Genomic DNA, 27,341 nt, shown 5'->3' on the forward strand with positions numbered 1-27,341 from the left:
TGAGGAACTGTATTAAAGGGTCGCGGCATTAGGAAGGTTGAGAACCACTGCGCTATCGGGACAGAGAGGGAATGAATAGTGATGATGCTCGGAAAGAGGCACATGGGTGCCAGAAGAGCTGGAAGGAGGCTCTTTCCAAATGAAATTGGAGGAGATGATGAGAAGTTCTTAGAAGATATGCTCTGAGCTAAGTATAGTAGGACAACTAGACCTAACTACACTGCGTGGGAGGGGGCGGGGGCTGGAGTCTGGAGTAGCAGCATGGCGGGCCCGCCACCTGAAAGAGTTTGAAGCCCTGGGGAAGTTGCAGTGATTCTCCGTGGTGGACTGGCAGGTGAAAATGTCAAGGGCAGAGAAATGAGTCTAGGATAGGCAAGGGGACAGAAAGTTTTTCTGAAGCATGCCTCACCACCACACCTGTTTTGCTGAAGCATCACTCTTAGACCCGCCCTGCCTAGAGGACACACAGAAGAGCCCTCCACCCCGTCATTGCGGAAAGCACCACCAGCCTGACCTGTTCGGATGCTCCTTGTGTTTGACATCCAGGTACTTCAAGGTCGCGATGAAGGACTGAGCCTGGAAGCCTCTGGCTGTCCCAGCCACGACGGGGGTGTGGCAGATAGCACTGTCTGTCCCGATGGTAACAATGTTGCTCCTTAAGGGGGTCCCCACATGGCCCACTTTGTCTACAGCCTTTGCCACACAACGCACATGGAACCTCCGGCTGAAGTAAATGCTATCCAGGACCTACCGGGAAGAATAAAACACCTCAGACAAGTGTACACTACTTACACAGCTCCTTCAACTGTATCTTCCGGATGATAGGACACAAGTTCCTGGTACAAGATAATCTGTGAAGACAATTCATCTTCCATCCACCCACCCACCCACCACTTCAGTATGACTCTCTACCAGGAGCCAGGCACTATGGACAGATGGTGAGTACTTAGAGCCTAATTCAGTAAGTCAGACAATGAGCAAGTAGACAGATGTGGAGCAAGAGCCAGAGATGACAGGTTCCGAGTGCCATACTGTTCTCTTTATCTGTTAGGTTCTGCATAAGAACCTCTCAACAGGTTTTCAGCCGTTCTAGCAAGAGTCATTGGCCTCCAAGTCAAGTTTGTTTAAGGCTTGGTGCCTGGATACAGAGGAGAGATGCTTCCTTCTTAGGAGTTCTTAGTTTTCTTCGTTTTCTAATCCTTTCTCTCCTGCAACCCCCATCTAACGACCCCACACATAGCTTAAAGCTGGGAACTTGGCTACAAACACCGACTGGTCTTTGAAGGTCTTTCTACAGATTCTTTCATGCTCCCAGACATACAGAAGCCACAGAGTGCTTAACTCCATCAATGCAGAGGCAGCGTGGTCACCAGGACTCTTAGGTTATGTGCACATACAAATGGAGAAGCAAACAACAGGAATAATTAATTGGTAGTCTTGTGTGCCATAGACCTCCCACAAAGCAAACATACAAACTTATAAATTCTACCCATGAAAACAATTTTCACTGAAGTCTATTAAAAATTAAAGAAGATTTTCCCATTAAAATTTTAATTAGCTGCCAATGCCTTATTTGTTTATTTATACATGGACTTAGTTCAGAAGGGATTTGAGGCAGCTTACCAAAATGCATAAAATACAATGATATTAAATAAATAATTGAAGAAATAAAGATAGAGCAAAGGGAACTGGGGTAAAAGTATTAGTCACCAATTCGTTGCAAGAAGAAAAACTGAAATATAAAGTAAAATTACAAAATTGGTACCTGTTAGAAATATTTGGCTCAAATCAGAGCAAACTCCCTTCATGGTTTCGTTGAATGGAGAATTAGATACTTATGAAACAATACACTAGAAAGGCTTGCCATTTAAAGTTCTTAATCATATAAAATATATTTTAAATTTGAGCTAGGTTATGTTGCAAATGACTTAACCTTCTAGCCTTTCTGAATAAGCTGTGCCAAAGTACTGGGCATCAATCACCTCACTTTATCCAAAGCTTCCCACCTATGTCTAATAGTTCTTCCACTAGTATCTCATTGAAGTGATGCACTTATTAAAGTGGGAACAAACTGTGGTTTGAATAGGAGAAATGGAGAGAAATTCAGTCTAAAAGAAATTTCCAATTTCCCAGATAATTAAGTGCATAATTTCAGTACAAAGTCATTGAGTGCTTACTATGTGCCAGATATGGGGCTGAGCCTGCACCCCAATGCTTCCAGCCCTCTCTCTGAAGAGATGAACTTGGCTGGTGCGATGCGCAGCTCCTGTTTCCTCGGCCTGGGAAACCATCTCTGTTCACCGCTCTCTGGTGGTGGCAGAGGTGTTGGTCTGGTTTCCTCTCTGAGGACAGCAACTGCACTGTGAACTTGCTTTCATGTTTTCCCACAAGGCTTTATACAATGATGATCACTCGGTAAGAATTTTATCTTTTTGTTTAATAACTGGTCCCTGCTATGTGCCATGGATGTGCTGGCCACTTTGAAAAATACGAATGTGGTAGAACTCTTGGTCCATGTCTTTATAGAGTTTATAGCCTACTTCAGTGGTCGGCAAAGTGCAGCTCGCGAGCCACATGCGGCTCTTTGGCCCCTTGAGTGTGGCTCTTCCACAAAATACAGTGCGATTGAAACTTCGTGGCCCATGCGCAGAAGTCGGTATTTTGTGGAAGAGCCACACTCAAGGGGCCAGAGAGCCGCATGTGGCTTGCGAGCCGCAGTTTTCCGACCACTGGCCTACTTGTTGAACGATTAGAGAGATGTGAACAAAAAGTGATCTTTAATTGTACCTAACTGGAACCTTTTACTTACTATACCATTTACAGGTCACTTTTACATCTGATTTGCCAATGACCTTGTCAAATGGCTAAGTGGAAGAGGTACAATTTTGTAGATCGGAAAACTGAGACTCAGAAAGATGAAGAATTATTTGGCACAAATGTCAAGAGTGTAGAGGATGAGAAATTCTGTTCCAACATAAGAGTAATACCAAACCTCTCAACATCACATAATTAAAAACAGACAGAATTAAGATTTGTAAAAAGGTTGTCTGAGTACTAGCTTAGTTCTTTCTACTACACCATGTTACCTTCCTTATATATAAGAATAAAAAGACTATGTGTACCTGCTCATTTGCTTATTTTATTTATTATTAATTTTTTAAAAAATATTTTTATTGATTTCAGAGAAGAAGGGAGAGGGAGAGAGATAGAAACATCAATGATGAGAGAATTATTGATAGGCTGCCTCTTGCATGCCCTCTACGGGGGATCAAGCACACAACCTAGGCATCTGCCCTTCTGTCCATAGGCCGATGCTCTATCCACTAAGCCAAACCAGCTAGGACTCATTTGCTTATTTTATTCCAAATGCCATACATGGACCTTAGGGAGCTTGACAGAGTCTGAGGAACAAACAGAAACATCAGTTCTTTCCCTACGCAACCAGGCCCAGACCCCAGACCTACCATGTGGTTGACACTGGTGAACGGTGTGTTGTCGGTGATGGTCTCAAAGGGAGACCGGGCCCCGTTGCCATCAGTGGGGGCAGCCACTTCCCAGCTGAACTGCACGGACGTCTGGTTGATACCAGCCTCGCTGCAGCGCTCCCTCGTGATGGCATACTTGGGGAAATGAGGGTCGCAAGGGGTGACACAGACCAGCGGGTAACCTGGGGAGGGAGATTTCTTGACTCCTTCTTTGGTAACCTCTTCCACATGGTCATAGTCCGCAAGTGTGACAACCTGCAAAGAAGCAACAAAGCTTCAGCCCTGGTTAGGTGTTGGGAAGGTGAGAGTACTGAGACTCTAAAGCAGGGGTGGGGAATGTCTGGCCTGCGGGCCCTATAAGGCCCATGAAATCATTTGGTCTCGCCCTGCCAAGGCAAGCACAGGCAGGACTCAAAATTCAATAAATCTAGGAGCTTTTATTCATAGTAACCTAAGTTTATGTTAAGTGAATTATATTAAGCAAATTATGTTATAAATATCCAATGGCCCTTGGCAGAAAATAGGTTCCCCACCCCTGCTCTACAGGATTCACAAGATCACTTAATTTCCAGGGATTCTTGAGAACATAACAGGAGTTTACAATGCTTTACAAAGCATCCCTAAAAGATAATGCAGACCTTAGGCAGTGGAGAAGATCCTCCTACTGGTCAGCTAGAAGCTTTATTATCTTATTAGCATTATTCATAAAGCTCTATCGCTCATGTGGAAAATACTTTTATTTTCCTGAAAATATAATATTTTCCATGATATAGTAACTGAAGCTATATCATGAACGGCAGTTACTAGTTTAAAGTTGCCTTAAATTGTTAATGGTATGCAGTAGTGCATTCAGCAAAATAAAAGTAAATAAAGGTAGTATATTTCTTCTATGGTCAATCAAGAGACACATTTTGAAATGATCCTTCTAGTATGAGACTAGTCTGGGGAGGTTAGAAGACTTATTCTGACTGCTTCTTTACTATGGGTTAGAATTCCTTTGGCAACCTCCAGGCATTTTCCTCCTAATTGTAAAGTCAGTGCATTCATTCTTTATACCCCCAAACTGGGAATGATGGTACTACATTTCTACAGATACTTAATTCTACATATGTGTGGCCAATAGGTAGAATAATAGATATGGGATTGCATTACTTTTTTTTTTTTTTTTTTTTTTTTACTCTTTTAAGTCCCACCAAAGAAGTGAGAATATCAATTGTATTGTACTCTCTGTTTTATCAGACTGAGGTATGGGCATGGTTTGGTCTTCTTCTTTTGTTGGAACAGAATTTCTCATCCTCTGCACTCTTGACATTTGTGCCAAATAATTCTTTGTCATTGGAGCTGTCTTGTGCATTGTAGGATGTTTAGTAGCATCTCTGGCTTCTACCCACTAGATGCTACTAGCACCTACTGACAGTCATAACAACAAATAATGTTACCAGAGATTGCCAAATGTGCCATGGAGGTAATTGCGGCGGGTGGGGGCATTGCAGAGGAGGGGACAGGATTGCTCCTGGTTAAGAACCACTGTGTTAGAGGAATGAAGGAGTATATAGCACTGGAAGTCCTACTTATCTCAAGTTCTCATCTACTAGTCACTAAGACATACAAGCAATCCTTCCCGTCAAGCCACTCACGATGGGTGGTGCTGGCAGTATGAGACTCCCTGCTGCCTCCTGGTCTAGGATCGTCACTGTGGCAGTGGTCACTTCACCAAGAACTGCTTCCACTGGGTCATCTGGGCCAAGGACTAGGGAGAATGATTCATGCCATTCCCGGTCTTCATTGGACAGGATCTCGACTTTAAAAAAGATATGATCCACACCTTCGGCAAGGACAGAACACAAGGACAGCAGAGGTCCCAGTTAGGTGACCGACCTAAGACAAGGCTTCATGTTTAAGTATGCCCTTTCCTTTTAAGGGTTTCCTATAACTGCAGTGGTGCTGGTCACGTTGGCCCCATTTCAAACAGGGAATCTGTTTTACAGACCTAATTCCACCTGTGGTGGAGGCTCAGTATTGCAGATTTACTATTCTACACCATATGAGGATTAATGGCCCCTGCCTGACACTAGTTGGTAGTAATAAAAATCTATGATCCAAAACGCACTCCACCCTGGTTATGAGGGGTTTTCTTGCTTAATTTTTCTTTCCCCTTTACACTTAGACACGAGCGCCTGTGAGGCTGCCAGTGCTTGCACACAACACCCTTCAAAGCTGTCTCCCGAGAAGCAATAGCTCAGAGGCTATCTACCAGGCCAGTCTCTGCCAAGTCGAGAATGTAGTTTGTAGGCCTTAAAAGGGGGGGGAGGTTCAAATCTCAGAAACCCCCTACCTTTTCCTAAAATGATTCTCTACTCGGTTACTTCTAAGACCTGTATTTTCCCCAGATCCTCATGCAGAAAATGGAAAAGTAAAGGTACTTGGAAGAGAGGTCCTTGTGCAAGTGTGGAGGAAGGGCACCTGTCTTTCCAGCAAACACCAATAAGACACACAAAGGGCCGAAGCCGGTCTGGCTCAGTGGATAGAGTGTCGGCCTGCGGACTGGGGGGTCCCGGGTTCGATTCCGGTCAGGAGCATGTGCCTGGGTTGCGGGCATATCCCCAGTGGGGGATGTGCAGGAGGCGGCTGATCGATGTTTCTCTCTCATCGATGTTTCTGACTCTCTATCTCTCTCCCTTCCTCTCTGTAAAAAATCAATAAAATATATTTAAAAAAAAAAAAAAAAAAGACACACAAAGGACAGAGCCGAAAGCCCTTTGAAGCTTTGGGGGCATGAGAGAGACACACAGAGACTCCCAAACTCACTTCTGGGGAAGTCACTTTCTCCCTCCACTCGCCAACACATCTCTGAAAAGACCTTCTAACACTGTTGCCCACTTCTGGCTACATTACAAATGATGCCATTGTCTACATTCACCTTTTCACCTTACATTGTCCCAGAAAGTTCTGTGAAAAAAACCTAGCATATAATTCAACTCCTTCCGTCTCACTCCTCCCATCAAATTAATACATGAGACAGCTGTTTGTGACTTCAATCCCATCTTCCTCTCTTCCCTGACTTGTCTCCATTGCTCTCTCTAGGATAAACCTATTTTAGCTGTTAACCAGAGTGTGCCTTCTGGATTTTAGTCACCCCGGCCTAAAGGGCAGTACAGTGGTTGGCACCAATTTTAGTTGAATGATGGCAGTCACGTACACTTTTTAAAAATCAAGTGCTCATATTAACCAAATCACAGGCCAACAACAACAACAATCCTTTTAAATGAAACAAAATGCCAAGGATGTTCTGAAGTCAGTGCCCTATTTCCCACCCCCTCCCCAATGGCATTTTTACTAATTAAAAATTATAAAGACTCCTTCCATCTCAAGTGTGTGCTTAAAAAAATACTTTGTTATTGGAAAGTTTTCCTCTTTTATTTTTCTGCTCATTCCTTTCCTTAAATATTAGATATTAGGTTCTCTACTCAGTAAAACCCACATGTGGGGATTGGCATTCAATTACCGGGACTGAACTTCAAGACTCGGCTCTTTGGGTAGTAATCCACACCAGACTGGGCAGACCCGTCCCGCGTGCTGCAGCGGATCTTGGACGTCCTGTTCTGATCCCCTTTGCGGATCACCTTGATGTTCAGAATGGCCGTGGCATCGGGCCCCGAGGGTTCCCGGACTTGGTACGCAGCTTCTTCAAACTCAATGGTGGGGGCTGAAGAAACATGGTCAGGGAAATAAGAGCAAGTTAGAAAAGCAGGAAAGATTCCAACTACCATGGAAACACTTGCTAATGACAAGAAGGGTTTTTCAGTTAACACCACAAAGACAAAATGCCTTACTGTTATGAAAATCAATCAGTATTTACCCCTAAGCTATGCTTGGGAAAAAGAAATTTATTTCTGATTTTATAGAAGTCATTTCTTATTCATTTCTTATTAAAAACAGGATAGTGAGGGAAATATTTTTAAGGACTTTGGAAGCATGATGTCCAAGTTTCCACCAAGGCATCACGACTCGGAATGTTTTAAAATGTGCATGCTTTATCAAGGGACTGAGCCACAGTAAGCAACTGATAAATTTGTATCAGCTGATTGCATGAACCAACTCCTTTTCATTGATGATACATGAATTTCTAAGGTTAATCATTTACCTCATTTATATGTAACTTAATTTCACCAAATGCATCTCTCATCTCTGGTCCTTTGAATCCTCCTTCCGGGAGCTCTCACCTCCCCCGACCCTCAGCTTTTCCTAACTTCTCACAGGTTATTCAGTTAAGAATGGGTGGTTTTAGTGACTGACTGCAACAATAATTCAGGAACGGAAGACTTCTGAACACATTCTGGTTTAAAGTATTATTGTTATTGCTAGGGTATGGTTAATGATCTAGTGACAATTCTTAGAAAAATATCAAATTATGCCTTTTTTCGATATGTTCTTATGGGGAAGGGCAAAGTGGTAGTGGTAGAGAGAATAAGATAAACAATTCAGAGCAATTACAAGCTGTATATCATTTTTCACTTATAAAATTTTGCAGACATTTCTAGAGTCTCTGTGTTCATTTCCCCCCTCAGAAAGTCAATTCTTTCTAATTGTAGAAGATAAGCCTCATTTGAGACAGCAGAGTTTTAAAAAAGAATGGTTTTTGAAACTTAGGTGTCACTGCAACACACTGTGAATTTGTTACCCCTCTGAGCTTCGGCCACTGGCTTCCCTGTGTGCCTGGGAGAGGGTCACTGCAGGGGGAGAACCTGAGTTTCCTTGGGTAAAGGAGTAATTCAGCTCCCAGGCTGGCTTTTCTTATTTCACCCAATGTCCAAATTAGTCCCTGATTTTATATATGTGAGGATGAATAGTGGTATAAATATTAAATAAAATTGCTATTACTATGTATAATGTTATTATCCATTAACTCATTAAAATATCAATTTTAATAGAACAATTATGTCTCAATTTGGAGCAGATTTTGTTTTCCCTGGTGCATGGGGTACTCTTCACTACAACCTGACCAAAGAATTTAAGATTTTTTTCTTTTAGGTTAGTAGGCCAAGTTAATGGAAGAAAAGAAAACTGAGAAATTAGACTTTTCTAATTTCAGTGTTTAAATCAGTTCATTGGATTCAACACATTCTGATTGTATTTCCAATTTTGCTCCAACTGCAGTGATTTAAATAGTTTTATTCTCTGCCTGTCTTAGTGTCTCTGTCCTAGCCTTTAACCATACTCATTAATTTCTCTTGGCAGTGTGGTAGGGAATAATGAGATTAAAACTACCTATAGCCCTAGTAAACTTATAGGAGCTTTGTAGACGATGATTATTTGCTGCCAATATGTTATAAATATAATGCAGGACTGTTATCAGTAGGCATTTTTGTAGCCCTTTCACTTTTCAAGACACTTATAATTACATGGTTAGTAAATGCGATGTACAGCAAGTGTACATTAGAGTAGCGGTTACCATCTTCATCATTGGATATGGTGATGGTGGCCATGCTATTCTTTCCAACTCTGGCTCCGCTCCAGTGATTCCCAAGGGGATGGCCGAGGAAGACCCTGAACTGTTCCTCAGGCTCAAACATCGAGTCATCATGGATGGAGACAGTGCAGTTCTTCATCTAGAGTCAAGGGAACAAGATAGAGTCAAATTTGCATTGAGATGTCAATAACTTCCTTGATTTTCCTAGAAAATGATCGTTCTTCTTTGTAGCATCAAGGAGTCAACACAAATTCTAGTTAAAATAGAATGTTATCTAGGAGTTCATGCCTATGTGGGACTTACCTATATGTGGAGCCTTGTATGAGAACATTCCAAATCATTTGAATCATTGGTGATGAGTTATGAAAAAGATCAAACACAGAACCCACTAATGATCATGTGTAGAACATTTGCACACTTTCCCACACGTTGCCTGGGCTGATCAATACACTGGTACATGTTATAATAGGTAGATTTCTGATGTTGGGGTTTAACAAATGGATTAGGCTTCCTGGAGAGCTGAACAATGTTCCTTGTCCATTGTAAAAATGGAATAGTCTTATAAAGAGCTTAGAAAGGCTTCCTGTTAGGCTAAGGACACCTTTAAGTGCTGCAGAATTCTCAAATGTGCTGCCAAATGTTGTCTCATCTGAAAACTTCTGAGTATTGATTGAGTCTCAGAATATAACCCAAACCCCTGTTTGATGCAAAGAAATAGTGTTTCTCAAACTGATCATTCTCTACTGGGGATTGTGTCCTTGAGAAATGTAAAATAAGGTCACAATATTTTGGAAAACAGAGCAGCCTCAATGGTGGCTTCATGTGATAAGTGGGATTATTTTTAGTTGAACCATTTAAAATCCACTATACTACCGTATTGCATAGACTATGTGGGTATAGAGAAGTTTCATTCTCATACTTCCTAATTACACTAAGTGAAAGGAGAGCATGCCTGTGAACATGATATGTGGCTTGCTAACCTGGTTTTAAATCCCTGAAGAATGTTCCTTTTTTTTCCCCTACCACATCTTTCTTACAATAACAATTTTTTATAGAAAATAAGAATTTAGCAGTGAATCTTCAGGATATCTTTAAAAGAAGACATTCTAGTGAATGACAAGTTCCAAAGACATATTGCTTAGTAAGCCAAGAAAAATGAAGATTCCCAAGTGTGATTATGAATGATGATAGAAAGGTTGTCATGTGGGTAACATTTAGACTATTAGACTATATTTCTTTATAATTTTATTAAATGACAAACTGTCTCTTGGATAGGTAGAGAATCCTTTTTTGAACTTAAAACAAATACAGACATGTAGACTCAAAGATTAAGATTGCACCTGTAGTATTTGTGTGTATTTTTAAGTACATGCTTCAACCTGCCACCAGTAAAATTCTTATAAAATACATAACTGAACCAGGCTTTTCTGTGTCATAAATGTGTAAAAGACTGAGAGTCCCAAAGAAGAAAGCTATCACTTTTTTATTGTTATTAAATATGAACAGAAAAATAATCTGGGGTGAACTGGTATGGGTAAGGTCTTATGCTAAACTTCAAAAGGACTAATCATAAAACCAAAATTATATACACTAGATTGTATCAAAATCAAAGACTTCTGTTCAACTAAGAACATCATGGTTCAAGGTAATAGATAAGTGACAGAAAGTGAAAGTACATCTATAATATCTAAAATGTCTAACAGGTAAGGAATTAATATTTAGAATATTTAAGAAAGTATAGCAGATCAGTAAGAAAAAGACAGCAATTTAACAAAATAAGGAACAGAGGATTAAAATAATACATTTTTGCCCTGGCCAGTTATTTCAATGGTTAGACCATTGCCCCATGGACTGAAGGGTCACAGGATAAATTCCCTGTTAAGGGCACATACCTTGGTTGCAGGTTCTCAAGCCCTGGTAGGGGTCTGTTGGGAGGCAATCAATTGGGGTGTGTGTGTGTGTGTGTGTGTGTCTATCCCTCCTCCCTCCCACTTTCTCTAGAAATCAATGGAAAAAATATCCTCTAGTGAGGATTAAAATAATAATAAATTTCAGTAAGTGAAAGTTCAATCAGTTAACAAGTATATAAACCACCATTAATTAGAAAAATGCAAATTAAAACAAGATGTAACTTTACACATATTAGATTAGCAAAAAGTCAAAAGATGAATAATGCTAAGTGTTGAAGAGGATGTTGGGTTACAACAATCCTTGTGTAATGCTAGTGAGATTCTGGAAAGTATTCTGACAATATTCTTTTTTAAAAAAAATTAAGCACATGCATGCTTTATGGCACAGCAATTTGGCTGCTATATATGTATCCAAAGAAATTCCATCTCACTGTGAACAAATAAAGGCATCAAGGACAAAGAGAATCTCATCATTCAGTCACCACAAATCCACTTACTTTCTCCCCTTTCAGAAACGTAATCCGTGAAGAGTCTGTATTTCTTCTCTCTTCAAAGTCCTCTGTGACCTGAGCTGAATGGCTCTGAGTATAGCACCTCACCGATGACTCATAGCTCAGGTCTCCACTCCGAATGATAGGCACGTGCAGAACACCCTCCTTCTCCTTCACTAGGAGCAAGTCCTTGGCAAACTGCATGCTGGGCACTGGGGAGCAGAAGGAAAGATGGAGGCATTGTTAGAGGGAGATATAGGGAGGTGGCCACAGCAGCCTCGTGGCAGAAGGGCTCCAGGAAGGGCCACCCTAGGCTGGCCAATCACAGGTGGTAAGCAGATTTCAAAGCCTGATTGCTGCTCTCAGGGCCAGGGAATTGCTCCCACTATGATTGTGGTTCCAATAAAATAGAACAAGTCAATTTTGCACCTGTTTTTGCCCAGCTTCGGGGTATGGTCACCATCTCAAATGCAGAAAAGTAATTCAAGTAAAAAAATGGGCCAGGTATAAGAAAAATTTTGATAGAGACTTGAATACTCAAAAAGTTCACTTCCCTTCTAAGGCTACAATAAGGCAAACAGCAGTGCAAGCCTGCTGATAAATGGCCACTCACACTGGTCCTGGGGCCAGGAAGACACCAAGGAGGAGTTGGGACATTGGTAAAGAGGGAAGAGCAGGCCTTGTTTAAAGGAGGTTGACTTGCTGCTCCAGTATTTTGTTGGCAGATCTTCCTATTTTCAAACAAAGCCAGACCTCTTATCTGGATTTTTATGTCATATCTCCTAAATTTTAAAATAACAACCCATTAAAATAGGAAAAAAGAAATTCCAGGCAAGTCAAAACTATTTGGGCCAAACAAAACACATCCACATGCAGAAATGTCCAGTGGGCCCCCAATCTGTGACCACTGCTGGAGAGTTACCTGTTCTCATAACTCACAAGGCCTCATCTGACTTTAGGGAGGGACAGTAGCCAAATATGGTTAAAAGCAAAGGCTTTGGAGTAAGCAGGCTTGAATTTCCATCCCAGCTCTGCTACTTATTAGCTGTATGATATAGAGCAATCTACTTAGGTTTTATGAGACTTGGGTTTCTTCAATATGTAAATTGGAAATGTTAATATCTAACTCAGAATTATCAGGAGTATTGAATTTAACAAGATTGTATGGGCATGGTGTTCAATGCAGTATCTGGCACACAGCGACACTCAAATTTTGGTAGGGATTATTATTATATGGTTTATATTGGCCCCAATTCCAGGCTTCTCTATACGAAAGGTCAATTTTTTCATCCTTACTTCCTACAGTGTCCATGGTAATCCTCTGAATTAAGACATATCTCTTTCCAAGAACATTTTGTTGACTGTAGGTTATTAATTTCTTAATAAAAAATACAAAGAGGTAGTCCCTCCAGTCATATGCCACATTAGTCTTTGGGGCTGGAGGAAGCTGGCCCTGTAGCTATAGACACCTGGTTCCTGGCTGGGTCCTGGGTGTGCCCTGCCAAACCTGAAAGGAGGAAACAGAAAGGGTGAGCACACCAGCATTCTGCAAGTCCACTTGCAGAAAGCTGCTTGCCTCCAACCTCCCTCTGCTCAGAACTGCTGGCATCAGCAAAATAACACAAAACCATGAGCTGAACTAAGCCTAACAATTACCAGTTATTATTGAGAAAAACCCAGAATACCACACCTAAAGGAAAATTAACAACTTTAGCATTAGGCTCTGAACAATTACCATTTAGGGCTCTGTCATCCAGGGTAATGGTCTGTGCTATTAGGGAGTAGGTGGCGATGACATGACCTAGCACAGGAGGACAAGAAGGAAGCTTGTTGCCAATTTAAAAGTAACACAAGCAAGAAAGCTTTCCTGCTCAAGGCAGATTATCTAATGCTTTGGATTGATTTTTCTTGCTGGCCTGACAGGCGTCAAGTCAAGATGAGAGTTAAAAGCTAGAGTTGTTGTCTTTTCACTTTGTTGATGGTTTCCTTTGCAGTGCAAAAATCTTTATAGTAGTCCCATTTGTTTATTTTTCCTTTTGTATCCCTTGCCCCAGGAGAAATATCAGAAAAAATATTGCCACAAAAAATGTCCAAGATTTTACTGCCTATGTTTTTTTCTAGGATTTTTATGGTTTTGATTCTTACTTTTAAGCCTTAATCCATTTTTAGATTAATGTATATGGTGTAAAAGGTGGTCTAATTTCATTTTTTTGCACATATCTATCCAATTTTCCTGACACCATGTATTGATTAGATTATCTCTAGCCCATATTATGTTCTTGCTACTTTTGTTAAATATTAACTTACTATAAAGGTGTGGGTTTATTTTGGGGCTCTCTATTCTGTTCCATTGATCTATGCATTTGTTTTTTTTTTAAATATATATTTTATTGATTTTTTACAGAGAGGAAGGGAGAGGGATAGAGAGTTAGAAACATCGATGAGAGAGAAACATCGATCAGCTGCCTCCTGCACACTCCCCACTGGGTATGTGCCTGCAACCAAGGTATATGCCCTTGACCAGAATCGAACCTGGGACTCTTGAGTCCGCAGGCTGACGCTCTATCCACTGAGCCAAACTGGTCAGGGCTATGCGTCTGTTTTTATGCCAGTATCATGCTGTTTTGATTACTATGGCTTTGTAGTATAGTTTGATATCAGGTAGTGTGATTCCTCCAACTTGGTTCTTCTTTCTCAAGATTGCTGTGGTTATTTGGGGTCTTTTGCAGTTCTATATTATTTTTTGGAATATTTGTTCTAATTCTGAGAAATATGCCATTGGTATTTTCATAGGAATTGCATTGAATCTATAGATTGCTTTGGGTAGTATGGGCATTATAATATTAATTCTTCCTATCCATGAACAAGGTATATGCTTCTACTATTTGTATCTTCTTCAATTTCTTTCTTCACTGTCATATAATTTTTCAAGAACAGGTCTTTTACATCCTTAAATTTATTCCTAGGTATTTTTTTATGCAATTGTAAATGAGATAGGTTCTTTAGTTTCCCTTTCTGATAGTTCATTATAGGTGCATAAAAATGCAGCTGATTAATGAATATTTAGTGTGTATCCTGCTACTCTACTGAATTCATTTATCAATTCTAGTATTTGGGGGGGGGAAATATTTAGGGTTCTCTATATACAATATCATGTCATCTGCAAATAATGACAGTTTTATTTCTTTGTTTACAATTTGGATGCCTTTAATTTCTTCTTTTTGTCTGATTGCTGTGGCTATATTGAATAAGAGTGGTGAAAACAGATAACCCTCTTTTCTTCCTGATCTTAAGGGAAATGTTTGTGGTTTCTGCCCATTGAGTATGATGTTGGCTGTGGGTGTGTCATATATGGCCTTTATTATGTTGAGGTATGTTCCCTCTATTCCCACTCAAGGGAGAACATATTCAATAATGATACACCTGATAAGGGATTGATATCCAAAATTTATAAAGAACTTATAAAACTCAACACCAAAAACAAACAAACAAACAAAAAACACCAATCCAATTAAAAAATGGGCAAAGGATCTGAATAGACATTTCTTCAAAGAGTACATACAGATAGCCAATACACATATGAAAAGGTACTCAATGTCACTAATCATCAAAGAAATGCAAATTAAAACCACAGTGAGATATCACCTCAGACCTGTCAGAATGGCTATCATCAATAAATCAACAAACAAGTACTGGCAAGGATGTGGAGAAAAGGGAACCCTTGTGCTCTGTTGGTGGGAATGCAGATTGGTATAGCTGCTGTGGAAAACAGTAGGGAGTTTCTTCAAAAAAATTAAAAGTGGAACTGCCTTATGACCCAATGATTCCACTTGTATGGAAAGTGAGCATGGTAGGGTATAAAAGCATAAGATTGGACTTGGATAGAGTGGATCTGGGTTTTACAGGTCCATCACTTCCTCTCTGTGTGGTCTTAAATTATTTAACCTTTAACACTACAATGGGTCACTGAAATAGGTTTGGGGATTTCTTTCTTTGGGATAAATTCTGGACTGAATATATATTATTGTAGTCTTCCTGAAAAATTATATATATATTTAACATATTCATTTTCTAAGTTTGCAATCCTAATGCCCATCAACAAAAGATAAAAATAATCTAAGTGGAATCTTGTATTGATCAGAGTACAATGAAGTTTATGTGTTATTAGAGTCCCACTGGCAATAATAATAAATTATAGGTGTGTCAGGAAGAAAAGAAGTTAACATGTAATAAAATCTACTATGTGCCTGATACTATGGTAGGTATTTTCACAAATTTTTTCTAATTTATTCTTCACAACAATCTTGTAAGGTGGTTATTTACATGTTTTATAGATGAACAAAATGGGGCTCAATAAACTTAAGGCTGAAAGAGCAAGGAAGTGGTGGGGCTGGCATTAAATTTTAGGACTTCTGATTTTGCATTCACTTTCTACTTTATCAGAGGGAAATTGGTTATCTTTTCATGCAAAAGAATAAGGAGACTTTTCAAGAATAAAAGGAATAAATGAATTTCCTTTTTCTTTCTTTTTTTAACTTCACTGAGGAAAAAAAATCCCACAGAGTCTACTACTGCACAAATAGAACCCTTTAGTGTTGTATAAGGACAATGGGTTTGGAGCCAAAAGATCCAGAATGTATGCTGGTTCCTCCACATACTATGCTTGGTGAATGTTTCTCCCCCAGTCAATCTCATCTATAAAACAGAAGTAAAAGTGAAACCACTGGATTATGAGCAAATGAGATAATGTCTAACAGATCACTCTGTAAACGCTGAAGTAACGTGCAATATAAAGTAGAGTATTGTTATAATCTTGTTCATGGTTAAAGTCACCATTTTGTGAATCACAAATCTAATTGCAAAACTTAAAATTATAAAACTACTAGGAGAAAACATAGGAGAAAAATCTTTGAAACTTTGGTTTAGGCAAAGATTTCTTAGATACAACCCTGAAAGCATGATCAGTAATAGAACTATCAATAAATGGAACTGCTTCAAAATAAAAGCCTATTGCTCTTCTAAAGACATTAAGAGAACAAAAAAAGAAGCAGTAGATTTGGATAAAATATTTGCAAAACACAAATCTTTGTCCAGAGCCTAAAACAATACAATAAACAACCCAATTAAATAATGGGAGTTTTCTACAATGCTTTGCCAAAGAAGATATATGGATGGCAAGTAAGCACCTAAAAATATCTCAATGTCATCACTCATTCACTACCCACCTACTGGAATAATGAAAACACTTCATAAAAACTGACAGCACCAAATGTTGGTGTGGATGTGGAGCAACTGGAATTCTCACACACTGTTGGTGGTAACACAAAATAGTTACAACCACTTTGGAAAACAAGCTGGCAGTTTCTTAGAAGGTTAAACACTGACCATTTGATCTAACAACTCCACTCCTAAGTATTTACCCCAGAGAAATGAAAACCTATATTCACACAAAAACCTATATGCAAATGTTATAGCCACTCTGATCATAATTGCCCAAACCTGGAAACAGCCTAAATGTCATTCAACAGGTGGGTGGATAAACAAATGGTGGTACATCCATGCAATGGAGATTATTCAGCAGTGGAAAGAGTGAACTACTCTTATGTGCAACAATATGGATGGCTCTCAAAGGCAGTAAGTATTCTGATGGAAAGAGCCAGACTCAAGGTGCTCATATTACTGGATTGCATTTAGACATTCTGGAAATGGCATAACTTTATGGATAGAAAATAGATCAGTGGTTGCCAGGACTCAGGATGGGTAAGACGTTGACTAACAGGGGTGTGAGAGAACTTTGTAGGGTTAGAACTGTTCAACATTTTAAAAAATAGTTTATTGGTTTTTAGAGAAATGAAGAGGGAGAGGGAGAGAGAGAAAAACGTTAATGTGAGAGCACAACATCAATCGGCTGCCTCCTACACGCCCCCTATGGTGATCAAGCCCACAACCCGGGCATGTACCCTGACTGGAAATTGAACTAGAAACCTTTCTGTGCACGAGACAATGACCAACCAAATGAACCATACCAGCCAGGGTTGTTCAACAACTTGATTGTGGTGGTGGGCACAATACTGTCCATTTGTCAAAACTCATAGAACTGCATACCAGAAAGGATGAATTTAATTCATGTAAATTAAACCTTAATAAACCTACCTCTAAAATAATATACCATTTTTTGCCTGGCTGGTGTGGCTCAGTGGCTGAGTGTCGACCTATGAACCAGGAGGTCACGGTTCAATTTCTGGTCAGGGCACATGCCTGGGTTGTGGGCTTGATTCCAAGCAGGGGGCATGCAGGAGGCAGCTGATCAATGATTCTCTCTCTTCATTGATGTTTCTATCTATCTCTCCCTCTTTCTTCCTCTCTGAAATCAATAAAAATATATATTAAAAATAAAGTAAGATACCATTTTGGACATATGCCTATATTTCTTTTCTCTCTTGAAGGCTACACAAAACAAAAAAGTGTTTAAAATGGTTGTTTCTAGGGAGTGGAACTAGAGGATTGGGAGACAGGAGTAGAAGGAAGGCTTAATTTTCATAGTATACCATTTTTTTAATTTGATTTTTTAAAATATATAAATGAATAAATAATTTAAAATAAATAAAAATATTAAAAGATTGCTCTGCTGGGCTGCCTGTTCCTTTTTTGGTGCCTCTTCATTCACTGTAAGAGTTTAATCGTGGACTTTATTGTAAACCATAGGAATGCTGATCAGGGTCCTTCTGCTTGAGGTGGGAGGTTTGCCTTGATCTTCTCCACCTAACTCTAGAATCTGACAATTTTAAGTTTCATCAATTCTTCCTAAGAAGCACCTGTCCCATCTTCTTCATCCTCATGTTACTTAGGTTAGGCCTTCAGTGGCAACTGACAAGTTCATATACTTGTCTCTTCATTCTTGCATATCGTCTACAGGACAATGAGTTTCCTAAGACAAAATCACACACTCCTGTGCTGATAAGAATCTGTTGCTTCCCTCTGCTTATCGATTCCTTATGCTAGAACATAAGACTCTTAGAACTTGACTCCAACCTATCTTTCCATTTCATTTCCTTTTATTCACCTCCTACTGGATTCAAAGCACAAGTAAGCATCTCACTGTTTTCCAAATATGCACCTTTCTAAACTTATGCCATTATACCTATTATATCTGTTTATTTGACAAGGCTTTCTTTTATTATCCATTAGGTAAATTGCTGTCACACCTGAAGACTCAGCTTAAATATCAACTCCTTTGTGAAATCTTCTATGATTCTTCCACACAAAGTTACTGTTCAGTCCCATCTGCTCAGATAGCACTGGATTTACAGCACTGTTAGGCCATTTATCATACTAGAGGTCCAGTGGATGAAATTCATGCACTCTTTGGGGCAGGGGTCCTCAAACTACGGCCCGCGGGCCACATGCAAATACAAATATTGTATTTGTTCCCGTTTTGTTTTTTTACTTCAAAATAAGATATGTGCAGTGTGCATAGGAATTCGTTCATAGTTTTTTTAAAAACTATAGTCCAGCCCTCCAACGGTCTGAGGGACAGTGAACTGGCCCCCTGTTTAAAAAGTTTGAGTACCCCTGCATTGGGGAGTCCCTCAGCCTGGCCTGTGCCCTCTCGCAGTCTGGGAGCCCTCAGCGGATGTCCGATTGATGGCAGTTGGACATCCTTAGCGCTGCCACAGAGGCAAGAGACGCTCCCACCACCGCAGCTGCACTCTCCAGCTGTGATCCCAGCTTCTGGTTGAGCGGCATTCCCCCTGTGAGAGCACACTGACCACCAGGGGGCAGCTCCTGCATTGAGTGTCTGCCCCCTGGTGGCCAGTGTGTATCAAAAGATTGGTTGTTCCACCATTCAGTCGATTTGCATATTAGCTTTTTATTATATAGGATATCCTAACTTTTCAGTTTAAGGGTCTGATCCCCCAACTAGACATTGAATTTCTTGAGGACATGGCCCAACCAAGGCTTAAACATTTTTTGTGTATCTAGTAGAGTGCCAGAAACATGAACAATTATTTCTTTCTCCTATTTCTATGTAAATGTATACATGCACGTCCTTGTACACACACAGATATAACAGACATATGCACAAATACATACACATGCACTCACACACACATACTCACATTTCTTGAGTGAAATGTGAATGAGGTCCAATGCATACATATGGAAGTTAAGGAAAAAATAGAACTATAGTCAGCCACCAGCTGGCAGCCCCAATCTCTTACCATCTTGGAATGTGTCATTAATGGCAATGACAGCTTGGAAAGGTTTAGTCAGTTCGGCCCCTTGTGCTGAGCTGAGGAAAACCACAAATGTCTCCAGCCCTTCAATTGCTGGATACTGAGTGTCATCTAAGATCGTCAAGGTGCAATACTAGGAGAAAAATCAGGATGTTAACTAGATTTACTGTGGTGATTGTCTTCAATATATATAAACATTGAATCATTACATTGTACACCTGAAACTAATATAGTGTTATATGTTAATTACATCTCAACTTAAAAAAAATGATTTTTAATTTAAAAAAAGAAAAATTCAAGTAAACCTTACAGAATGCCAAACTCATAACACCCGTTTATTTTTGGAAATTAGGACACAGGCAACAACTTGTCTTTCTTTGGTGGTCTTAAATGAAGTTTCTTTTTATCCATAAAATTACACTCTTTTTATATTACACACCCTTAGGTGTTTTGTTTCTAGATATTTAGATCAAACGAATGTGGTTTCTATCCTAAATCGTGGTGCTGGATGTAAGATGGTGAAAACATCACTTAGAGAGTTTTGTAGACGATCCTTCTAAGTTTGTTCTCTTGATTGTATGTTTGTGTTTTTGAAGAAAGGGAAGATAGTAATATTGCAAGTGGAGTTTAGTGTCCTCCAGAGAGTTTGGAGAGCAGACTAGATACCACATTAACAGACTCATCCAGCCTTTCACGGCTGTATGCTCACCTGCTCAGTGACACCTGGTCTGAATTCCACCTTCCTAGAGCTGGGAACATAGTCAACTCCTGGAGTGGCAGAAGCTGGGTCCGAGGGACGCGTAGCACACCAGACAGATGTGAAGGTTGAAAGGTCAGTCCCATGGCGGATAACTGGGATCTTCACTGCTCCTGAAATGAGATTCATAGATTCCCAAGGTCAACTTTGACCCAGAAAATCAATGGTACTTTCCCAATATGCTCTCTTTCTCAGCAGCAGCAGTCTTATCCTGCTGGCCTGTCTACTCTAACCTCAGCGACGCTTGGTGCTCCCTCTGAGGAAGGCTGAGGTATCACCCTCCTTCTTTTTGCCAACACTGAGATTAAGAGCAGACCTAGAGGAGGGTCTCATGCAGGTTGTGCTGGAAAGTAGCCCTTAGGGGAAAATGATTTCGTGGCTTCATAAAGGAGACTGTTCACAGAAGAACAATGAACTGTAGGGGGAAGGATCCATTGGAAAACATTTCAAGCCTATATAGGGAGAAGAAATTCAGACGAGCGCCTCAGGGATGAGCTAGAAAATAGTCAATTAAGGGAAGAACCAGCTATGGGACTCTATGGGGCCTGAAGCTGAATGTTCCTAATTAAATGTTCCTAACTGGTTTGATTTCCCCATTTTATCTGAGTGGTGCACACATCATTACTTAAACCATATGTGCTTATTGCTTATCTTAGGAATGAAACTCATTTTCTGGTCCATTGTGACATCATACTTCATAGGGCCCTAATTATATACATGTAGATTTTTAGCTGTTTTCACAATCAAGGTGAGAGCAAAGCTACATGAAAACCCATCAGTCACATTTTTCTAGTCAGTTGTGAAATGACATTAGTCATGACTGAGCATTTGGTGTATGGCAAAGGAAGTGGCATTGTAGAAAGGTCTGGGTTCTAAATCCAGCTCTGGCATATTAACTGCTTGATATTTGATGATTTATTTAATCTCTCTGAGTCTCCATTTGCTCTCCTTTATAATGTCATCTTCTCTAGAGAAGATTAAGTGAGAATGCATGAAATGCATGTTGCTTGGTACCTGGCATTCTGTAAGTACTCAAGAAGATCAGTTCCCACTGTCCCTCAGAATATCACCTTCAAAGAGGTGAAAGACCTTGGTCAAGTGGCTCCCATCAGTAGATACTTCTCACAACTGCTACCCCTCTGGTAGTATGCTTGCCAGCAGCATGCGGAGGACCCCTGTGCAGCCAGGAGAGGGAAGGACCCTGGGTAGAAAAATCTGCCCACTGACTGCTTTGGGCTGTAGTAATATGAATGAGCAAGTTCCACTTGTGAAGACACTGACATTTTAGAATGTATTTGTTTTAGCAGCGAGAAGTATACGAAATCACTTACCTCTATTCTCTACAGATCTCATTCTCCTCCTTTGCAAGCCAAAAGCTTAGCACCATGCCTTCCCTCTAGACCATAGAGGTCAACCAATGACTGTAAGCCAGATCCCTCCCTTCCATCAGTAATCAGAGAAAGAAAAGTGATTCTTTTCTACGTCCCATTCTTGGTTGTAATGCCTAGCATTATATAATGTGTCAGACCAACAGTGATGTTACTGAGGAATGGCATTATCCTCAATTATATCCTTAATTGTCTAAGGATACTCTCAAACCTGAGAGGAAATCATTCAAGAAAGAGGTCAAGATATGGGTGATGAAACCCCAGAGATGCTCTCTGTTACCTGCATCCTCACTGACAGTGAAAGCTGTGTTGCCCAGGGACACAGTGGAGGCATCATTGGGACCACTGATGAGCACCTTGGCCGATGACACCCTTCCGATGCGGGCATTGTCAGAAACACCTGCCAGGGCAATCTCAAACACTTCTTCCTCTTCATATTCGCTGTCATCAATGAGCATGATGTCACAGGTGGACATGGTGACACCAGGCCCGAATATCACACGACTGTCAGCAGACCTCCCTCTAGATTTAAAATCAGAGCCCGATTCTAGAGCGTAGAGGCTACTTCCCATAGCTGAGTTAGGGATGGTGTAGCAAATCACAGACACAATGCTGCTTGCATCCCCTGAAATACAAAATGGCAAGAAAACCAAAGCATTTGAATGAGTGCTTCTCAAATTCTAAAATCTCTGATAAATTAGTGAGCTTGGTTCCCTCTGACATATTCCACCACTATTCGTGTTCACGCTCTGGCATGAAACCTTTCTGCATTGCAGTCTCTTTTGAGCTTATGAAATAAACCACTTGAGGATTTAATATACCCCAGATACTTCACCAAACAACTTAAAATTGATTTCCTAGTCTGTGAATTTTGTGCTCTGTTAATTCACAAGACTCACTGCCCACCATCTAAGACCACAGCGGGTGGAAAGATAAGAGACATATTTGGTACTTTAAGTAGCAAAGTAATTGTGTCCTGAAGGTAGAGCTATGGGCACAGTTCACTGCCTTCCTGAATAAACTTCTGTACTTTAACTCCCAGGGAAACACAAGCTTGTTTTAAAAAAAGAAAGACAAAACAAAATAAAACCCTCCTTTCTGTACAAATGCCTTTACTTATTAATGCTGCCACTGCCCTGAGTGACGGCCTATTCTGGGCCCACTTGCTGGTCCAGAGCAATCGGTGGGACTTGCTTGTTTTCCAAGTGGCACCTCCAAGGGTTTGCAATACTTCCAGTGTTTGTTACACTAACACCCAGCCAGAACATTCAATAAAAAACTGACATTAGCCCCAGTCAGTTTGGCTCAGTGAATAGAGCATCAGCGTATAGACTATTGGGTCCTGGGTTCGATTCCAGTCAAGGGCATATGACTGGGTTGCCTTGATCCCTGGTGGGGGTATGCAGGAGGCAGCCAATCAATGATTCTCTCATCACTGATGTTCCTATCTCCCTCTCCCTCTCCCTCTCCCTTCCTCTCTGAAATCAATAAAAATATATTTAAAAAAAAAACACAAAACAAAAACAAACAAACAAAGAAAAAAAATCTGACATCACTACTTATAGTTGCTGTGTGGCTTTGAATGAAGATTTAATTCTCATGTGTTTTAAAGTCTCAATGTTTCACAATAATAAATCCATATGATCTTTGGTTTGATTTTTAACCCCTCAAGAACTGACCTTTAGTTTTTACACACAGTTTACTTCTCATCAGAGCTCTATATGTGACTCTCATGGAAGGAAATCTTTAAACACATATCTTTCAAGAACTAAGATGGGAAATCAGTTTTTACAAACTGTAACTTCCCTCCTTGACCAAGGCTACTAAACATTTTATGGATTGGGTGATTGATTAAGAATCCCGAGTACATGAATATCTGCAAGGCCAAATATAAAGTGTTTTAGTCCCATTAAAGAATAAATGGGTGTGCTAACAGCCTGAGCTACCAAGAGAAGCCTTCTGATAGAACTCACTGGGTAGGATCTTTATCAGGGCTGTGCTGGGGGTTTAAATGAGTTAATACATGTGAAGTACTTGCACATCTGAGTTAATATGGTACATGAGCACTTGGCACGTAAATGGGACTCAATAAACGTTAGCTATTACAAAGCTCCTTGTCACTTTCGGCGCCAACAGACCTTTTCTTTCAATAGGTGCAAATAGAAAACCAGCGCTCTCGTTGACCCGGTAGGTCTTCTTATCAAACTCTAATGTGGGTTCGTCCTCAGTGTCATTGATAATGACCTTCGCCTGGGTGAACTCCCCTAGTAGGGCGTATGCTGGCATGCTGAGCTCCACGGTGAAACTCTCCATCTTCTCAAACACGTCATCATCATTGATGACAATGGTGCAGGATTTGGTGTCCTCTCGCTCATCAAACTGCACCTGTCACAAAGGAAACAACAAGGAGTTAAGCTGTGCCTCAGCTTCCCCTGCTCTGCTCCCCCAGAAGGCCATGGGCAAAGAGGGCCCAAGTCCAGCGAGCACTGAATGAAGTAGCTGGTTCTTCTAGCCCCAACTTCCTGCTGTATCACCTGGAACGCAAGGCTACCTCTTCCTGTTCTTCATCTACAACTGGACTGATTTACTGTATAGGGACACGGAGGGTGAAGGCATCCCCTCCCATTTAGTGACTGTATTAAAACATGTAGGTAACTGTTCATATCCTGTTTTATTAACTCACTTGAGCAAGAGTCATTTGATTACTTAGTCCCGCTTCTATTTGTGGCAAGTTTAACTGGAAAGATCTTTGAACTTGGAATGTGAAGTTCTAGGCTGACGTTCTGTTTTTTTGTTTTGTTTTTGTTTTTTTAGTTTCAAGCTGGGTCAGGCTTTGAAGCTTTACATACATCAGTTTATTTTAAAACACTGAACAAATGCAAGATATTATCCTATTACCATTATCATATTATTGTACAATTAAAACTGACATAGAATCTCAGCTTACTGTATAATGAAGTTTGAATTCAGAAAAAGTTACATTGAGAAAAAACCAGACTGAATTTTAGCTTTATATTTGACTAAATCCTTTGCAAATGAAACCTATAATGTGAGTACATTTAGCCTGGTACAAAGGAGATAAATTATTATATATGCACTTAATTGTAAACTTACAGGGATATATGGTGGTTTTACTTTACCCCAAAATAAAAGAGGAAGATAAAACCTTCAAATGGAATCAGGGCTCTGGATCTGTTCAAAATTGAAAGGGTAGGAAATGGGCTTGGAATATACTTTGTGTAAACAGAAACAAAGGAAACATGTGTAAAAATAGTCATAAACCTCTGAAAACACATAATTTTCATCAAAAGTAAATTACCATTACTATCTAATCAGCTAATCAATTTTTACTAAACTCCACATTTCAAAACACTCCCAACTAAATGAAACACTCCACAAATCTCTATTTAAGATCTAGAACACACTTCCTTTTATTTTTCCCTGAAAAATAGGCATATATAGCTCTTTTTATCATTTTGTTAAGACTCTTCTAGTTCCTCATTTAAATTTGACATAAGTGGCCTTAGCTTAGTTCTGTTGACATGACTCAAAGAGAGCCCACTCCTCTTTATGGTTCCTGTTACTTTATGTTGACATAAGAATAATGAATTTACTTTGAAAAAACATTTAATCAATACCTAATAAGTGCCAGGCATTGTGCCATACATAAAAGATGACAAAAACAGGGCATTCTGCCATTAAGGAGCTTACTATTTAAGTCCCCTCCTTTCTCTTTTGCTTTCATTCTCCCCTTTTTCTTTCTCTCACTCCACCCTGACACTGATTACCATCACTGCTCTATATAGAGATGACAAATTTATCTCCCTACCCAGAACTCCTCTTCATACTCCCTACCTATGTATATAGCTGTCCACTGATGGCTCTAAGGCAACTCACACTCACCAGGTTCAAAGCAAAGTCAAGATCACCCCCTCACCAAGCCTGCTCCTCTATGTGTCCCCTCCCAGCAAGGGGCATCATCATCCACTTTCCCTTCTGCCCCACTATCTAATCCACTGCTTAGTCCTCTCAATTGATGGCTTCCTCATCAGTTGAATCCATCCACTTCTCTCCCCTTTCACTTTATAACTGCAGCTTAAGCTCCCATCATCTCTCACCCAGCCCATCCAAAAGCCTCCCAACTGGTCTCCCCACACTCCCTCCCTTCAGGTAAAGAAGATAGAGAGAAAAGGTTAGAATTCTGAAGGCTGAGTGTAGAACATGATGCCTTGGAGACTTTTTTTTTTTGGTCATGAAGCAAAATGTAGACTGAGAAGCTACACATAACTTAAGCTTCGGCAGTTAGAATGTCAATGGAATTTAGGCAGGCCATGAAGAACAAAGTACTGTGAGAATTGAAGATTGGAAAATTACTGAGGAAAGCTGCCAATGGAAAGGAAGGGGGGAATAAAAGAAAATTGGAAGGTGCCACAATAGTCTACAACCTCGTCACAGTCCTTGCAGGCAGTTCAGGAATCAGAGGCCCCCTCACCCACTTACCTGACCAGCATACTCCATGTAGTCCTGCTGCCCAGGCTGGGAGCTGACCCTGGAGCTGGAGCTGGCGGTGCCTTGTTCCGTGTGACACAGGACTATGGCATATTGGTTCAGGTTCCCAGTCCTCTGCACTGTGACGCTGACAGACCCCGCCTTCTCACTGACATTGTAGCTACAAACACACAAAATAGTCGTCTCTGAAATTCTCCCCCTGGGTTGTGAAGAATCTGCTAGTTCAATGCCAGTGTCTTCTGGTTACTTATATCCTGGTTTTACTGCTGAGTAGCTAGGCGACTTTGGGCAAGTAACCCTCTTTCTGTCTCTACTGCTTTCATCTCATAAATTCAAAGTATTAAGGTGATGTAGGTCAAGTGCTTAGTTCAGTGCCTGATACATACAGTATTCAAGAAATACTTGGTATAATTATTATTTTTATTATTGTTATCACCACCCCCTTATCAGATGACTACAGCTGGCCCACAGAGTGCTTTGCCCAGAATCCTCTGCTTGCCTGACTCCTTTCTCAAGAATGAAGACACAATGATGCTTGTACCTAGTATGTTTAAAGCTGATGAGGGACCACTGGATATGGAAGACATTGTCTCTGACCACGTTGGGTTTACTGTCTTTCACTAGAAACTGAAAACTATCCATCATCTCATGGATCTTCTCCTCATGCAATACGTAACGAATCAACCCCAAGTTCACATCCTCTGTGAGAAAAAAGACACAGTGCGTTAGCCCGGGGTTACAAAAACAGCTTCATAGCTGTGCACACTGACATACTCAGTCTATTCTTCTAATGGGTCCTGGAAAGAACATGTGTTCCCGAGAACAAAAAGGGGTAATAGTCTTAGAAATTACTGCTTCCTCCAGATGCAAAAATAAGATCCTGTAGCTCCATGTGACAAAACGCTATATTTATGTACAGGAAATACACTATGCTGTTGTAAATGAGAACTTCCAGGCCTTGGCAAAAAGACACTTCAATAAAGGTCTATGGAATGTTAGCGGCAGATCTGAGAGCTGACAGAGAAAAGTCTTCGACCCCATCCTCTGTGTGCATATGCTCATCTCCACACCACTCCCTTCTAATAAGGTTCCTT

The 27,341-nt window shown here is 40.3% G+C and overlaps 1 protein-coding gene across 1 annotated transcript in view; it reads right to left on the reverse strand.

The window, feature by feature from the left end:
* Window positions 1-27,341, reverse strand: part of FRAS1 (Fraser extracellular matrix complex subunit 1) — a 456,634-nt gene that overhangs the window by 34,455 nt on the left and 394,838 nt on the right. The window contains exons 53-64 of the mRNA XM_059667675.1: window positions 26,789-26,948; window positions 26,239-26,407; window positions 23,877-24,123; window positions 22,019-22,363; window positions 20,303-20,463; window positions 19,579-19,726; window positions 11,363-11,568; window positions 8,938-9,094; window positions 6,991-7,191; window positions 5,123-5,310; window positions 3,465-3,740; window positions 515-747 (exon numbers count right to left, since the gene is read on the reverse strand). Coding sequence (XP_059523658.1) covers window positions 515-747; window positions 3,465-3,740; window positions 5,123-5,310; window positions 6,991-7,191; window positions 8,938-9,094; window positions 11,363-11,568; window positions 19,579-19,726; window positions 20,303-20,463; window positions 22,019-22,363; window positions 23,877-24,123; window positions 26,239-26,407; window positions 26,789-26,948 — 2,491 coding nt within the window. The remainder of the gene's footprint in view (window positions 1-514; window positions 748-3,464; window positions 3,741-5,122; window positions 5,311-6,990; window positions 7,192-8,937; window positions 9,095-11,362; window positions 11,569-19,578; window positions 19,727-20,302; window positions 20,464-22,018; window positions 22,364-23,876; window positions 24,124-26,238; window positions 26,408-26,788; window positions 26,949-27,341) is intronic.

Source organism: Myotis daubentonii, chromosome 1 (genome assembly GCF_963259705.1).
Source record: "Myotis daubentonii chromosome 1, mMyoDau2.1, whole genome shotgun sequence".
NCBI lineage: Eukaryota > Metazoa > Chordata > Mammalia > Chiroptera > Vespertilionidae > Myotis > Myotis daubentonii.